The sequence below is a fragment of the Bemisia tabaci genome, chromosome 1 (assembly GCF_918797505.1).
Source record: "Bemisia tabaci chromosome 1, PGI_BMITA_v3".
Lineage (NCBI taxonomy): Eukaryota > Metazoa > Arthropoda > Insecta > Hemiptera > Aleyrodidae > Bemisia > Bemisia tabaci.
The window spans coordinates 20916586-20934994 of record NC_092793.1 but is presented as its reverse complement, the minus strand read 5'-3'; the positions used below and the strand labels follow the sequence as shown (position 1 = coordinate 20934994).

The 18409-nt window shown below is 35.2% G+C and overlaps 1 protein-coding gene across 2 annotated transcripts; it reads right to left on the bottom strand.

The window, feature by feature from the left end:
- Positions 1–353: 353 nt before the first annotated feature.
- On the bottom strand, positions 354–16246 carry LOC109041215 (deubiquitinase DESI2). 2 transcript variants are annotated; one of them, XM_019057474.2, is made up of 6 exons: positions 15816–16246; positions 14341–14435; positions 12929–13001; positions 12363–12456; positions 7938–8079; positions 354–7175 (listed from the first exon to the last, which is right to left on the bottom strand). In XM_019057474.2, the coding sequence occupies exons 1-6, from the start codon at positions 15841–15843 to the stop codon at positions 6996–6998; spliced, it is 612 nt and encodes a 203-aa protein (XP_018913019.1). In that variant the 5' UTR covers positions 15844–16246; the 3' UTR covers positions 354–6995. The 2 variants fall into 2 exon arrangements, with proteins under 2 accessions (XP_018913019.1, XP_018913020.1); XM_019057475.2 differs by lacking the exon at positions 15816–16246 and adding an exon at positions 15520–15758.
- Between the last annotated feature and the right edge of the window lie 2163 nt (positions 16247–18409).

Sequence of the window (18409 nt, the reverse complement as noted above, 5' to 3'; positions counted from 1 at the left end):
TAGCCTTCTTGCACGCTGGTTGCCGTGCAAGTTCCTTACAAAGGAAGGGGGGGGGGTTAAAAATTCGGCTAAAAGGCCTCACGTAATACTTGAACGGCCAATGAACTAAAGACATGCTGAATATGTTACGGTTTCATCTTGGTGCACTTTTAGATAGCTGTCATTTTCTTGAATATTGTTTTGTTGTAGATTTCCATTGGATGGAATTCTATTTGCTGAATGTAAACTAGCTCTTTCTCTTCAATAAATGGACCAAAACAAAGTGAAACCAAGTGCCTGATTTCAAATATATTAAAAAATTGTGTGTATTGTCATGAATTTTATCATAGGCAGAATTTCCATAAAAACGTTAATGATGATTAAAATAATTTTATTGATAATAACTTCAAATAAATGATACTAGATATCTAGCAAAATGACATGAAATTCACTGCAAAATCAGCAAAACAATGCGACTGTGATCCCTGATTATTTATTTCACTCATACATCATTTGAGTTGCGGCACAGTTAAACAATCACTAATGTGGGTTGGATTTCAGCTTTTTACAACAGAATTTGCACTAGACATGGAAACACAATATTACAGCAACCAACAATGCATTCTATAAATTTTAATTGGAGAGAAGGCTCATAGTGAGATAACAAATTGTTTGAAGACCCTGAGTATAACTTAAAGTTTTTTTGCAGAAGTTTTTAGAAACAAGTAAATGATATCATGATGTTAAGTTAAGGATTTGCGTACTTCATGGAAGTATCATAAGTTGTTGTGGGTTCTCATCAAATAAACGAGAGATTTGTTATTAGAAGAAAACTTTCCAATGAGAAGAAAATATACTAAACATGACACTATGTAAGCTACTTTCTTAGGGAGAAATGAAGCACCGAGGTAGAAAAATTGGTGAATTTAAAATGCTGATTGTAGTTTTTGAATGTCTTTACTTTCCTACTTTTACATTCTTGGAGGATGAGAACTAGAAATGGAAGAAAATAGAGTTTCAAGAGATAATAGATCAATAATACATAATTAATAATTGTAGAAAAAAAAGAGAGATAGGTACTTGGGAAATTACATTACCATCACAACAGTTATTGTGCTTGAGAAGTGTGATTGACTTTGAGAGAGGGAAGCACTCAGTAATTTTGTCAATACAAAAAATAAATAAAGTAAAAGATGAGCCTTCAAAAAAAAAAATTTTACCCAACAGAAAAAGGCTTGGGCGAGATGAAGTGGGACGATTTGTTATCATTTTCTTAAATATTGAGAAAGCTTTTGCGATTCAATATTTGTGGAGGAGAAACTCAACTTGAATATTCTCTCATGGCCTCTCCCTTTTCGATGATTTATTCCAATCAGAGGCAAAGCATAAATCACCGGCTATCGATAGTTTCTCACTTTAATCAAATCTATCTTTAAAAAAAAAAAATCGATTATTAAGGTGTTCATTGAGCACCCTGATAATTGATTTTTTTTATACATGGGGATCAAGGGCAAATCAATTGATCCATTGCAAAGTATGCCATGCCGCTGATTGCAGTGTAGTTTGGCCTTCAACATTCACCCTCGCCTCTTTCAAAAACCTTAAATAATTATATCACTATCGAGAAATTTTTTGGGTCGGGGATCTATATGTACAATCAACAAAATAATGGATAAAAGTGTCATAATACTTGATTTATGTTTCACGATTGAATGATCCAAAATGGAAAAAACAATGACGGATTCAGTTGAAATAAAGAGAGTATCTACTGGAATACTAGACGATGACTTGAAGATGGCAGAAAACATACAACTCATGGCAAGTCAGACTCAAATCTGCCTGCATTCTCAAGTTTTGTCACTTCTACACTGTCTGGTGACTAGTTTGTTAAACCTGGATAAGACTAATGAGATACTGGTCAAATTCAGGTTTGAATGATGAATTGATAGACCTACGTCTGACTTAAAGCCCTGTGTCAGACCTAGGTTTGATTCAACTTCAAAGATAGACTGTGATATTGTTTTCCTTGGAATTCGTTGCTGTGAAGTTAAACAGCAATTGCAAGTCTGTAATTGAAAAGTTTCAGAGTTATTATGAAGATATATTTATTAGGGTAATGATGGTGAGAATTTCAATTTTGATTGTTTGGGCTAACTAACACCCTGTCCCAAAAACACAAATGCAAGTTTTGAAACAAACAGGGAGGAACGTAAAATTTCAAACAATATTAACTTCTAAAATATTTTTAAAGTAAAGAGCCATAAGTATGTTGTCAAAGGATCAAGTAACAAATTTTAAGTATAAAACAACATTGAAAAAACATAAAAAATATTAAAATACTGCTAAAATGTAAGGAGCAGGAAATCAGAAACACCCATCAGCAATAAAATGCATGTTAAAGACTTAGAGAACAAATGACAAAGAGAGCAATAAACATTTCATAAAATAACAGATTATAATTATGTTTTTAAATTGCTGGTAGAGTTTATATTTGAATGGGTAGCTTGAGAACAATCAATAGGTTAAATTGTCTGACTGAAGCTAAGACTAAAGGGCTAGGCGATTAATGCTTTTCGGCGCTTACTTATACTTTTCCATTGGTGATCTTAAATACACAGTTATCAAACTCAACATATTCACAATTGTAAGGATCTCTCTTAAGTACATCTACGAGGAAAACTTGCGTGTTTATCTTCATTCAATTTGAACTGAATGCACCACTTTAAAGTTAAAACATTGCAAAGTTGCAATATTCCTGGATTGAAGCTACCGGAGAGCTTATGCTACCTGTGGTTCTTAAGATCCGCTTGTAGAAGTGGCAAAAGTCTTTATCATTAAAACTATTCAGAAATTATTCAGATGTAAGCCCAAAAGAGACTAAATATGAGAACCAAATGTTATGTTTTGCTAAAAGCAACTCAATTTTCGACCAATTTTTTTCTTCTTTTTTTATGCAATTAAAAATTAGTGTGTGCTTGTGCTAATCGCCAGAGTTGGAACTACTAATCTTGGTTATTTTTGTTCCCTCACTCAGCCTAGATTGGTTTCATTCTTCAAATTTTCGGCGTTCAAAGTTTTCGTGTTGAAAATCTGCCATGCCACACAATAAGGGAAACCGTACAACTATAAGCCTCATGTCCTTAAAGCTGTTACTTTTTGAAGATGAAAATAATAATGATAATAAAATAAAAACCAATTGTGATTAAGTTAAGAAGGAAGAAAGTTGAGCAAAGAGGGGACTGGAAAAAACATTATCTATATAACACAATGGAAAAGTACTTGAATTATAAGCGAGATGAAAATGGAATTGGCCACACTCGAAGATTATTACAGGAGAAAAAAACTGAAACATAATGAGATCTGCTGAAGAGAGAGGGAGAGGGGGGGGGGGATCTGCATAATTCATTGAATTTGAGAAAAAAATCTAAATTTCCTGTCCTAAACTACTATTGCACCTAAGTAAAATGCATAGACACAAAAATGTTGTAAGACTAAAATGCTGATTTCACAATAATTCTAAACATCCAAGTAAGCCTGAGCAAGTAAACATATTTGGCGTTTAGAAAACTGAGAATATAGTTCAGGACAAATGACCTTTTTTTTTTTTTCAGGAACACTCAAGGCACACCAGAGTATTATAACGGAGTTCATTTTTTATACCTACTTATTCAGTCATCTTAGAAGCTTTCCTCGAGGAGGTATATGCATTCGTAGAAACGTCCATTCACCTTTATCCTAATGGTGAAAATTTCAAATTAAACTACATAATTATCTAAGTTGGATGCAGTTTGACGATTAAACTTCTTGTCGAAAAATTGATCAATTACGTAATTGACAAAAATGCCTAGCATTGCAAAACATGCTTTTTCTACAGTTTTAAATTAGGCATTTTTATTAGTAATAAAATTGCTTAAATAGTATTTCTTTTGGGTAAGTAAATACCATTTTTTGCAACATAAAACTGTTTTCAACATGAAATTATTCTCACACAAAGTTGTAATATTACTCCTTCAATCAAACCTTCCTTTGGAATTTGGTAGATTTGCCCCAATACAAGCTAACAGTTGCAATTTAGTTGAAAATTGAAAGAGCGACATCTTGTATCAATAATTTTCGCACATATGTAGTTTTTACTTATGGCTTTATTTCTTGTTGCTTTTGAAAATAAACAAATGCAGGAAACTTTCAGTTGTAAATGCATGTTCCTTGCTTGTTCTTGAGAATTCCAATAGGTATAAAATGTTTCCTCGAATTTTTTTTTTTTTCAGGTTCCTTGATAGATGACTTATTAAGAACATAGATTTAGAACATTCAGAAACTCAAGCAGGAGGATAGAGAAGGGACTACAAAGCAGCAGTTCAGGTTATCATACCAAATTTTCAGATGTTTCATTCCCAAGGAAATTTATGGTTTAAAAAAATAAAAGACTTGATTTCAATGCGTCATCGTCAACAAGAAATGAGAAAAAGGGTCAGAACAAAGTATTTTTACAGTTTCGCCGGTTCGTTTAAAGGCATTTCCTGGGACTCTGATTTAGTCATTTTACATAACATCCAAAAGAATTTTTTAATAAAAGAATACCAGGTAGTATTAAAACGGTAGGTGGCTTTCTCATCACTTGACTAGATTTTCCTTGAACTATGAATGGTTCTGTACCTTGTAATTAACATTTCAATAAATTTTGATGACCAACTACCTATGTCAGCTCCCTATTCAATAGAACTTTTTTTACACTAAATAGAGTATACTATATGATGATTAGAATATATTTCTGAATAGAAAGAACGGAAAAGGGTCTTGATAGAGATCCTCTATTTTCATTTCTTTGCACAAGGCCCTTAAGATGCTTTGAAAAAAAGTCACTCAAAGATTACTCTGAACGTCAAATGGTGCAGGAATAGAGAGTTTTCACAGGCTAATTTTTCAAATAATATCAATTATTTTCAGACAGGACATTTTACAACCACGTTTTGATGGAGAGAGGAAGTAACATAATTTACGAAGATAGCCACATATGAATTTCAAGGATAAAACTGAAAAAAACCGCATTTTAGATCCTATCAAAGAGAGAAAAGCAACCTTGGTACATGCACTGCAGTTTCCAAGCAATCAAGAATAAGGAGGCTAAAATCAAAACATGTTCCCTGCAAGTCTTCCCCTTCTTAGTTGTTCAGAATTCGGTGCGAAATGTGTAATACGTGGGGGGGGGGGGGGGGGGGTGAGGATCAAATTGTTTGTTTGCATAATCACCTTTGAATTTAACATGCAATCAAGCACCATTGGCAAAAAGTCTCTCAGTCACTTGGTAACTAGAAAAACCAGAGGTACTTCTAATGTTACAAGAAAGTTTTGGAATTCAACTTCTTTGCCAGAGCCTTTTTAGTTAATTTTTTTCAGCAAAGAATCAATATGGGATCCAATCTTGAATAAACTAATTTTTGGACATGATAGACTTTCATGAAAGTAGAAAGAGCATCATAGACAAGAACATGGGGACAGATAATTTTGACAAAAGCTGCTTCGTTGATTATTACAGTGCAAAGATGGGAAGGTGGGGGGGGGGGACTGATCCTATCACTGAAAATACTTTTGAGGTAAGGACAACAACATGTAGAATTTTCATGTTTCTCAATGTATTAAGTAATAATTTAAATAAAATAAAAGTGTATCATGATTGGTGAAGTATCAATTAATGGAACATAGTTGTTCAAAAACTGCTGGAATTCATTTTTTCAATTTTGGAATTTTTAGTTTCTGATACTTTTCAAGGTTAAAGGCATTCGCTAATGTGATAAAAATATCTATTTTTTGGGTTTTAACCCCTATTGGAGGAGAAAAACCATGCCCCATTTGCCAATTCTGAAAGCTGTCCAAAAACCGCTAATTTACGTCTGTCTTTAGTGGTGTAAGATTAGATTAAAATAATCTGAAGAATAAATATCAACTTAGAATCATGGATACTTTATACTTTGCTTTATGTTAATTTTTGAGTAACTTTGTACTCAATAATCTGCGTCTTCGATTCTTCAAACTGACTACACATGAATTGGGCGAAAACCGCTGATGTCCAAGTTATTCTTGGTACCTCCATCAAGGAACTTCTTTTAACTGCCACAATTGTGCAGGGTTTTAGTTTTATCAACTTTACTTGAATAATATTCTTACATTTCAATCTCTTTTGGATGAATTTTGAAGAAGTCAAACAATTTTAAAACTTGGAGATTTTTAAATATCATGTGAAAACCACTAATGTCCGGTGTCCTTTGTTTTTAATTACACTTTCATAGCTAGAAAACATTTAGAGATCCTTTCCTACAATTCCAATCCTGTAATAATTGGCCTTTATACAATTTTTGATCCTATAATCAAAAGATATAAGCATTTTTAGGAGCTTTTCTCGGAATTAGAAAGAAAAATGGACAAGAGCAGTTTTTATACGCCGCTATTCAATTACGGAGGAGCATAAGCGTAAGCAAGGAAACTTCACCAATAGTAAGAATTCTAAGTTACAACAAAATACACTGGCTTATGATTGGTCAAAAGCTCAACCAATGAGAGATTTCCAAAGAAATGGTAAAAAATCATGCCCCTTGATTAGTCCAAAAAGTGTGATGCTTTTCAACTGATCAAGAGGCCCAGGAGTCGTGCGACTGTAAAATTAAGGGGAAAGAGGTCCATAAATCATGAGAAAAAGATCCTCATTCTTAAGCAATCATGTCATCCTCAAAAACAATATTTTGAGATGCTGTTTCCATAATAAGATGTAAACTTGTGAAAACTCAATCTTCTGGCAAAAGGAAGAAAATAAAAAAAATCTGAACCTCTGATGACTTCATAAATTATTTTTCATGTTTTAGACGTACTTGATCGCCAAACGTCCGTAATAATAATAATTAATAATAAAAATCAGTCAACATAATCCTGTACAAAATTTTACACGCAATACACCTACTAACAAAAATCAGCGTTACCGATCGGGCAATCCTCCACAATTAGGAGCAGGACGGTACAAGATGTTAGGAGAGGGAATTTGATGGTGAAGAATTGTTACTAGATTGGCGCTGTTGAGAAATGGAATTTTGTAGAACGCACGGAGTTAGCCACTCCCCAGGTAGACATCGCTGAAGAAATGGAACCCATGTACTAAAGTATGCCAAGCGATTCACCCATGATGGTATGTCTTGACCGCAAAGAATCTGTGACAAAAACAAACAAAAATTGGTTCTGTAATTGGTTGTTATTGATTATCCTTCTTACACACTAGAACAGAATAAGAACCTAGACATTACTATTTCACCCATCAATCATTACAAAACATGGTAAAGGATAGGCTCATTCTCAGATGGTATATTCACATTGCAGATTAACAGAATGGTGACAAATGGAACAGAGGACACTAGCTGAAACAGGCGGATATATTGTGCCAGTTTTTGTTGAATAATGTTAAGGATAGCAGCAATTGAGCTAAAATTTCTCTCTACAAATTTGATTCAATTTTAGAACCTTTCATCAGAGGCAAAATTTTTTAAGTTCTAAGGCCCATCAAAATCAAAATTTACAGCAGCCTGTACACAAATAATATCAAAGCAGGGCAAGGAAACGTTTGTTTTTTGGTCTTTTCTCCTCTTGCCATTTCTTGATTTCAGATAATGCACATAGATACAATGCAGATATTAGAAAAAATAATAACATGAATTGCAGATGTGCTCATAACTGATCATAAGAAATTCTAGCCTGGGATTCTTCCCTCCATTTAAATGACAGCACTCATTAGTTCTGCCACCCCAAGAATTCCTCAAAAGTCTTGATAACACTGCCATAGTGTGATCTATTGAAAAAATAAAAATGAGTGAAAGAGTTGCCTTGCTTTCCTTTTCTTTTCTTTCTGTCTTCCACTGTTACCCACAGTAAGAGCACTGGTATTTGTCAAGTTCATATAAGAGTGAAATAGTACTTACTTGCACTAAATCTGAGGAGAAATTGTTACAGTTTTTGTTCATGACATGGTATCGATCACCACGATACTCTTTGCCCAGTTCGTAAATTATTCGCTTTACGTCTGCTTCGGTGAAGTCGGTGTGACCGACAACGACACTTTCCCTGAAAAACAAAAAAGCAATCAGACTTAGGATTAATATTAATACTATAGAATCATTCAAGATCAAATCAATTTCAATTATTTAACGATGCTCTCTGAATTCAGTTGGGATCATTTTCCAAGGAGTTGGAGGTTTGTCAAAGTAAAGCCTAAAAATTTAAATTTGGAGCAGGTTCAGTCTCTGATTTAGAAACGAATGGATGAAGAAAATTGACACGTATACTAAGAGAGGTTGAGGTGAACCTCCAAAGGGGTTTTTGAAATAAATGGGTGGAGGAGGCGTAGCCCCCTTTTGATGTTAATCACCAAACTATGTTCAACAGACAGCCTGAAATGAGAAACATATCAGTGTAAAGGAAATCAAAATACATTTATATTTAAACTCCTACTCTTAAACAAATTTCTCATAAAAAAAAAAAAAAAAAAAAAAAAAAAAAAAAAAAAAAAAAAAAAAAAAAAAAAAAAAAAAAATAAGATGTTGCCTAAGCTCCTGACGCACAGTGCGGCATGCTTATGGACGATGTGGACAAAAATCGTTACAACGATGAAAAAAGGATTATTGGCCCAAGAAGATGCTGATTCTGAAGTAATTTTTGCCGTAGAATCCGATTCTGAAGCCAAAAATTCTCTATGATTGGAATTTTGGCCCCAAAAACAAGATGGCTGCCGAAAAAACCTCAAAATGATCCTCTCAATAATGCAAAATTTGAATTGTACGGATGCAGGTCTTTGAGGTGTCAATCCATATGTAATTTTTCCCGTAGAATCCAATTCTACAACCTAAAATTCCCTAGAACTGAAATTTTGGCTTCAAAAACAAGATGGCTGCCAAAAAACCTCAAAATAATCCTCTCAATAATACAAAATTTGAATTGCTCGGATGTAGGTCTTTTAGATATTAATTCTTATGTAAATTCTCCCGTAAAATCCGATTCTGAAGCCAAAAATTCTCTAAGACTGAAATTTTGGCTCCAAAGCAAGATGGCTGCCAAATAAGCTAAAAGTGATCCTCTTAATAATGCAAAATTTGAATTGTACGGATGCAGGTCTTTGAGGTATCAATTCTTATGTAATTTCTCACATAGAATCCAATTTTGCAACTTAAAATTCTCTAGGCCTGAAATTTTGGCTTCAAATACAAGATGGATGCCAAAAAACCTCAAAATGATCCTCTCAAAAATACAAAATTTGATTTGTATGGATGCAGGTCCTTGAAGTATCCATTCTTATGTAATTTCTTCCGTAGAATCCAATTCTAGGTAGAACCTAAAATTCTCTAGGACTTAAGTTATGGCTTTAAAAGCAGTATGAAAAAAAAAAAATGGAAAAAAAAAAAAAAAAAAAAAGAAACCTCCTCATTAACGGAAAATTTGAATAATACGGATGAGGTAAGTATTATGAGCCACAAGATTTCAGTTTGTCCATTCTTCATGAAGAAACCTGAAGTTGGGTGAGAAATAACTAAATATTTCTTTTTTATTTTTGTAGGGATGATAATTCCATGCACCAAAGATACCTTCTTGATCTTTACAATAGAATGAGCAAATGCACAGTTGGTTCCTCTACAGATTTCTAAATACACATACCTGCATGATTCATTAAAATGAATCAAAAGCACACTAATTATCACTGACTTGTATGAAGAACACTGCAAACCAAGTGACGAGCACACATGCCGTCTCCCAAAACAGTTGTTTTTGGCCAAATGAATGCAGCCTATAATAACAGCCTGAAATATATTTCCCTTAATTTGACGCCAAAGTATAGTCAGTGGCAGGAGTAGGTAATTAAATCCATTAATTAGTGATGTAGCATCAGGGAGGCACTTTCTGAACCTCTGCGCATGCGCTTAAGCATTCTGCGCTTTGGGCAATGCTGATTCTACATGAGAAATTATGACATCATAGGATTTGTGCTGCAGCGCAAATGACTTTTAACATGATACAGGTCAAATCTTGGCATGACATATTAAAACAGAATCCTTCTCAAATCATCAAGGAGAATATATCCATGACTAGACTGATAATGGTTGGCATCGTGTTATGAAAATGCAGGAAATGAGTAATGGTAATTTTAAGAATGCAGAAATTGGGAGCTAAGCATTTTAACACCTAACTTCCTAATTAAGGGTCCTGAATGAAACGAAATGCAGGCCCTGATTTGCTCAAATATAAAGGAGGAAATAAATTTTCTATTGAGTAGAAAGAAAATGAAACTCACCACGCAAGTGTCCTAAGGACAAACCAGAAGGAAAAATACTCAAGAGTAAGTATTTAGTCACACACCACATTCAGGAGTATTTCACTCATTCTCATAATGATTGAAAACACCACTGATTCTCCCATTCAAAGAGCACAGCCTTGTATGAGCTTCAAAAACTAAGGAACGATTGAGAACTGTATAGGATGGTAAGCACCGAACATGACTTGATTAACGCGCACAGTATTCAATGTGACGATAAGTAGGTATAGATGAATTATCACTGCTAAATTTTTAAACAAAGCTGAAGCACAATATGTGATCATGCCATTTGTTTAAATAATTATACAGCTACTATTGAATTGAGCAATGGATCTTGCTTTCATGAGAATTAGAGGTTATGCTTTTGGCGTACCGCACTATCTGACCTCAGCGTAACAGTCAATACTCACTAATCAAGAAATTTCACTTGCTGAAGGGAGGTAAATTGTAAAGGCAGACTTTACCTGAACAATAGAGAAACCTTACTTCATTCAATTATGGGAAGAAAACGTTTGGGGCCTGAGATATCAGGTCATTCAATTCACTGAGAGTGAGAACATTGAAAATCATACATTCTGCCGGGTAAAGGTAGAAATCCGCACTTCGGCTGAAAGCTTAATACATTTGAAATAAGAAGGTGTAAATATTTGTTACCATGGTTAAGAATGGACAACGAAATCCACAAATCTCCAAGTACTTATTAGCACCCAAGACTCACATTTCTAGTGATAGCTATTCTATGTTTCACCTCCGGTTAACTGAACGAAATAGATCACAATTTTCTCGCTAAATCTGAGAGAATTTACTTCGGCACATGCACATGATTTGAGCTAAATACGATTGTATCTAGTGATAAGCGAGACACAAGACACAAGATTTGTTTTGTTTTGTTTACCATGAACGCTGTTCAGCGGGATTTGGGAATTCCCGCATGGGAAAACCCATACTATGTTGCCGCCTTCAAAAATTGATGCATTTTAGGTTGAAAACATAACACTTAACTTCAAATAACAAAGAAAGTAGCAGCAACATAGGAAAATCCTTTGGCACAGTCATTCTAGGACATATAAGGAATAAGAAAATGCTAATATCTCAGGATATTTTGCGTATTTCTCGAGAAAAGTCCATTTGAAGTTGGCAACCTCGAATAAGCCCTATGCTACCCATGTAAAATCCACGTATGCACTTATTACTCAAATTTAAAGTTCTTATAAAAAAATTATTAGCAGCAACATAGGAAAATCCTTTGGCACGATCAAAGTATGATACCTAAGGAATAAGAAAATGTTAACGTCCAGGAGTATTTTGAGTATTTCTCGAGAAAAGTCCATTTGAAGTTGGCAACCTCGAACAAGCCCTATGCTACCCATGTAAAATCCCCGTATGCACTTATTACTCAAATTTAAAGTTCTTATAAAAAAATTATAAGCAGCAACATAGGAAAATCCTTTGGCACAATCAAAGTATGATACCTAAGGAATAAGAAAATGTTAACGTCCAGGAGTATTTTGAGTATTTCTCGAGAAAAGTCCATCTAAAGTTGGCAACCTCGAATCAGCCCTATGTTAGCAATGTAAAAACACCGTCAAATACCCAAACTTTAACTTCTTATAAAAAAATTATAAGCAGCAACATAGGAAAACCCTTTGGCACGATCAAAGTAGGATACATAAGGAATAAGAAAATGTTAACGTCCAGGAGTATTTTGAGTATTTCTCGAGAAAAGTCTTTTTAAGTTTTTAGTCTTTTCCCCATATGTTTTCAATGGGGAAATTCATTCCCGAGATTTTTCCTTCAACTTTACCGCTTATCCATGGTGATCTACGAATGAAAATCACAAATAAACTATCATTCCTTGTCAGAAAAACGTTCCTCACCATGAATATCAAGAAAAATTGTGCATTTTCCAAAAAAAAAATTTGACGACTTTTTCGATTTTTGTCCACGGAGTGCCGCACTGTGTGACGTAAGGATAGAATATGAGGAGCTAAAATTGGAGGCCTCGAATAACGTTTATTACCAGGGAAGGAGATTTCATACTCACTTAAATCTGAACTGTTCTCCCAACTCATTGCAGTCTCTTGGATTAATATTGAAAACTCCGGTAAAAGGGTAAGGATGTCCACCATACGCGTACTCTGAAAAACATTAATATTTTGGTAAAGGGCAGAGATGCAATGAATAGAAGACATGAGTCAAAGCCTGAAAGCCTGCGTGTATCTTATCACACTTTACACATTGGATATGTATTCAAAAGAACAGGGGTGATTGTTCTACACCTTTCTCTACTTCTTACTTTTTTTACTTACTTCTTCTCTGACTTTTTAGGGATTTTGGGCCTAAAAGTGCTTTTAATAGAACACATCTGGGGCAAAATTTGAACTCTTCTAATTGGGCAAATGAAAGCAATTGAAGTGTTTGAAAAGTTTCATGTGAAATGAAAATTCTGTGCCTTGAAGCAAAATTTCCTAACTTTTTAAGATCTTGTTACCTCAAATTACATTGTATATCCCACAGAGAGGACACATGATTTGATGAGTGAAGATTTTTTGAAAAAAAAAAAAAAAAAAAAAAAAAAAAAAAAAAAAAAAATGGCACACAGTTTCTTACCTTGCCCATAGATTTCAACTCCTGAGTGGAAGACTCCTAATCCAACTGGTGTCGTGTACTGGTTGAACCAATACTGTGAAAAAAAAAAACACCATGACAGCTGTTTACTTTGCCATTCAGATAAATAAATAATCAGGTAGGTAATAAATAGTGATTCAGTGGGTACAGTTTGCAGATGAGTTGCTTCGTTAGAATTAAATTAACCATTCAATGCCATTGGATTTTTTTTATTTGTTGTGGTTGAACAACAAATCAAACTCAGCAAACTAGTGCACATCTTCAACAAGAATACCCTAGTCAAGTCACCAATAAATATGCAAATTATCTAAGGTTTAATAACATTAACTTGTACTTAAACTTGAAAAACTCCCTTTGGATTAGACATGAAATTGAAGTGCGGTGCAGTTTTTACACCCCCCCCCCCCCCTCAAGGTTTTGAAGTGAATAATAGAGAATTCGCAGGTGTCTGAAATTTGATGAGTTTCGTGTTTAAGTGGAAACTGTTGAGTAAACTGAACACGAGGATACCCTTGGTCCATAAATTGAATAATTAATGGAGAAGATATGACAAAATGATCTAATCTGGAGCTAAAATACATGTTTAAATGGGAAATGCCGCCAGATGACGTCACTAGGCGGTGCATTTTCTCACTTGTAAATCCATTTTAATAACATTTCCTTTAGGTATCAGAAAAAAATTGTAAAAAATACTGTGAAATCAGCTCTTTAAGCACTTTCAGATGAAGCAATAAAAAATTTACTTGCTAATTCTCCATTTAATCTGAACAGAAGTACCAAAATTTTAAATTCAGCACTGAAAGTCTTCAGGTTTTTTTTGTTTAAGGGGCCAGAACTCTACAGTCAGTAGCAAAAGCTTTGGACAAAAAAAACGAATGGAAAATGGTGTGATCCTATTTGATGAAACAGTTGTTATACACGAAGGGGGAAAATGGTAGACTAACAATAAAATCTCTGCTGGATTGATGTTAGTTAGTCAATTACTTGACTCATTTGTTCATTGCAACTGCACCCGTTATAACCTATCAGACCCTTCTTCTTCTTTGTCTGTTGTTTTGTCTATAACTTCAACTATCAGCCTGCGGTAGAACCAAAAATTCACAAGGCTCAATTTGTTACCTTGCCGATAGCTGGTAACATTTCACTATTTTGGAAGATGATCAATACCTATTTACTTTTTGCTAGTCCAAATTGGCAAATTCATTTCATGCAGTGCACGTTTCATAAATTTTTTCTTTGACCTTTGAAGTATAATTGTTGTAAATTTTGTGCAAAAATGTCTGGTGGTGTACTCTAGGATTAAGAACAATGATTCAGAGATTTTTAATTACTGCAGCAAGATACAAGTTTCCATAGCCTACTCCAATTTTTCAGTCTAAACAATGAGAACTCACCATGTCATAGACATTGAGAATCACAGGCTCTTGAGACATAGTTGTAAGGAGCTCTTCACTGTCACAGGCATACACCATACAACCTCTACCACAACCTGAAAAATAAACATCTTGAATCAGATAAAACTTGAGACAAAGTTATCAGTGTCACTGAGCCGCTATCAGTTTGAATTTCATTCTTGTCTTGGATTGTTGATTATAGCTGAGTGTAGTCTTTAAAAAGTGCATGTTGAAGTATCATGAAAAACCATTCTTTTGGAACAGCAGGACTTCCAAAGCACACAGCAAATTTCTCTTCAATCATACCAACATGGCACTGGAAAAAATTACTGATTTACCTTGATAACATTGCTGTAATCAGAAATTTCCCTACATGCCAGGATGAGATATGTATATTGACGACGTAAGTCCGCAATCACAAACCTCGTTTGCGGTGTCTGAAAATCTCCACCTCTAGGTTATTTTTTTAAAGGAGAAGAAATTGACATCATTCCTTGAAGTTTTTTCAGAATTTTCTTCGCACAGAGAAGAAAAATCATGGCAGTTTTAAAGAATTGCTGTTGAGTAGTTTTCTGTTTAAAAACTTAAGTATGACAGGAAGTCTGCGACATCGCAAACCAAGTTATGTGATCGCCGACTTACACTGTTGATGCCCGTTCACCCGTAAAATGCTTTAAAATGCTTGTGACAATTTTGTTTGTGAACTGTTGCTTCACTTTTTCAGAATATGTCTTGACCTTTACTCTAATGTGATGGGAACCGCTCTGAGATTCACAAAATTTAAGAAGCCCTTGAGATTGATGGTAGCAATAATGACCGAGGTATCGACACCCCCCCCCCCCCCATACCTATGCCTTAAAAGAACCAATTATTTTCTATTCACACTATCTGCATAGGGAGTACGACGCTATGTCAGACTATTTACCTACCTTGTTCAAAGCTACAGTACTGCCGAAAAAAATTCCCATTCCAACCATCTATTCATAATTTCTGTTCTTGCTCCAGACGAAACTTGCTTGAAACAAGCTGTGCCAACCTAGAGAGCTTCAGAGTACAAAATTCAAAGCTTAGGTACCATCAATTGTAGGTTTAAGTGCTGATGTTATGAAGCAAACCTACTTACTTACGTTTGCTAATTGTCATTGTTAGATGAAAATTGCCCGATAGCAATACACTTACATTAATGATGCAAAAACCTTGGATGTAAGTAAAATGCTGCCTCACGGATCTGTTTGATACTAGAGAAAGTAAGGAGGGGTGTAAGTAAGAGCCAAAATTCTGCGGCGGCTGGTAGAAGGTTCTGACAATGGAGAACTGGAGACTCAATGAAACTAATGGCCCTCAGTGAGAACATTTATTTTTGAGAAGAAATAAACATAGGGAGCATAGACGCATTGTGCATCTTAAGATATCTAAACGAGGGCACCATTGTGAGTTAATTGAAATAATTAATATGGAAAAGAACTGGTACTAACCTAGACTCCTCAAGTTGGCTAAAAACATAACATAACTAAAGTAATGAAAAATGGACCACACAGAGTTTCCGAATTGAAGTGCAAGGAAAGAGTTACTTTAGATTGGTGGAGAAAGAACTAAACGATTGACAGACAAGAAAAAAGTCTAACTTGGAAGGTAAACACTGGACTTGTTGTGGTAAATTTACGACCAACAAAAATTATTGCATTGTTGCAAATTTGCAGATTCTTATTGTTCGAAGTTCTACCGCAGCGGAAGCATAGCGCTGTAATCGCTCGGAAAGCCAAATGGCGCTTAAATCCCAGTATTTCAAAATGACGCGCTTTTTCAGTGGGTGCGCTCAACCCTTAGACTTAGATGCCCAAAACTTTCTTTTCAACGCAAAGTCTCAAAACGGATTGACCTGTATTTCAAAACGTTGAACTTGATAATTTTAAAAGTATTATCTATGTTATTTGGAAGGTAAGAAATAATTTTCTGGGAACTTTCGCCTGAATGGTAACATACCGGCGCCCCTCTCCCCCTCATCTGACATACTTAACTCCTTCAGCAGAAACAGTCGGGTTAATTTGAACCGGCCTAAGATTTCCAGGGGTATGGTGTCAAAAAAAAATTCCTTTATGCAACACAACTCTCGCCAAAATATTGATTTAGACTTCAGCCCTGCAAAAGGCGCTTGAGAAATACATAATATTTTTTTCTTTTTCTTTGATTAATTTATTTTCGGTTTTCAAAATGATTCTTGATTTGAACACATCAAAGCATATTTACACGTACGTTACACGTACGCATTTTTACGTAGTATATTTTAATCCATGAAATAAGACGAATGGAAACTAACACGTTGTGGAAAGAGAGCAAAGGAAAGAAGGCCTTAGGCCAGGCTCGTTGATGACGGGGCAGAGATACAACTATTCGTGCTTGACGGATGTCCGTATTGCATCTGCAAAATTGAAGGCCCAATGGCGCGACGCGTGAACTTCCAATGCTCCGCGCTCTTTACTGCTAGTGAGCACATTGGATTTTTTTCTATTCTTTTATTTTTCTTTACTTGTCTTGTTAAATCTCTATTTTGTGCGCCTTCGTAACTTGCAATATTTTACTCGTACTACGGGTGCATCTTACATATATAATCGAGTGTTCTATATAGCCTCTGTCACTCAATTCTAAGCGAACAAGAATTTTCAGCTCCTGCATCTTTCAAAAAGTAAATGCTTGTGAAACTCTGGCCCTCCGCTCTCTAAATGCACATGGAGAGTGGTCATTTCTCTGGACGATTTTATTGCCCAACTTCTACCTTTTTTTATTTAAAAAATAAAAAAAATATATATAAAAAAATAAAAATAAAAATTGGAGAAACTTGTTAAGTATGGAAACTTATTATTTTCTTTACCAACTTTTTTGTCTCAACGGAGTTGTGCCTGGTTGAATTTCAGACCAAAACGAAAACGAAAGCTTTCTCAGATACTATCGAGACTACGTCTTAGCTGAGGACACAATGATTGATTGACAGAGTCTCTATTGCCAATTCGATAATTTAATGAACATGCATAGCTCATGTACACTTAATACTGAATTTTAATTTGTCGTTGTGCAACATTGGCCTGAATATCCGCAGTTGGGGGGGGGGGGCGGGCTTGCCCTTCCTCAGAGTCATGCATACAGGGTGATCCAATGGTCCCGGACCACCAGCACTAGACATCACTCTCGTTAGGTACTTTTGGACAAATTGAGATAGATACTAAAAATTTTGAGATACGCATTGACATTACAAATTGAGATAGATACTAAAAATTTTGCGAGTGGTCCTAGGCCAGAGGCAACGAATTTTATCACCTCTCTCCGTAGAAGTTCTATATCGACGGTGAAACTACCAAACCACGTATCTCGTTTGCGGTGTTTAAAAATCTACGCTCACATTTTATTTTTTTGAAGTAGACCAAATCAATATCATTCCTTGAAATTTTCACGGAATTTTCTCCGCACAAAGAGGAAAAATCACAGAAATTTTCAAGACTGGATGTTCAGTAGTTTTTCATTTAAAAAATAAAGTATGACAGGAAGTCTGCGACGTCGCAAACCGAGATACGTGGTTTGGTAGTTTCACCGTCGATATGGGGATCACACTGAAGAAGGGCAAGAAACCTAGGGGTTATAGGGGTGCTGCGGGCGTTTTGGATCACCCTCTATAGCCCACCCAAGACTCGCGCTACGATTTGAACATATCAACTTACGCGAGAGGAAAAATATTTATATTCGGTCGAGCTAATGCGTTACTCCACGCCCCTCCCCCTCCATCCCTGTAATTGTTTTTCCCCTCTGTACAACATCCAAGATTCCTCGTTTCAGCTGAGGTTTTCGGTTAATGCAGTTGTGTCGCATGGTAAGGAGATAGTTTGGTTTTATCTGCCCAACCGCGAGATCAAAGCTTCAGTCTGCGTAGCTGCCCTAATAGCCTTAGCTGTTCAATTTGGACTTGGGGGGAACAAGGTTAAAATGTTCAAGTTAAGAAACCCTTTTTGTTTTTTTTGCGATAAAATTAATGTAAAAACATACACCAAGTTCTGAAAAGAATTGGCAGGCATTAAAATTA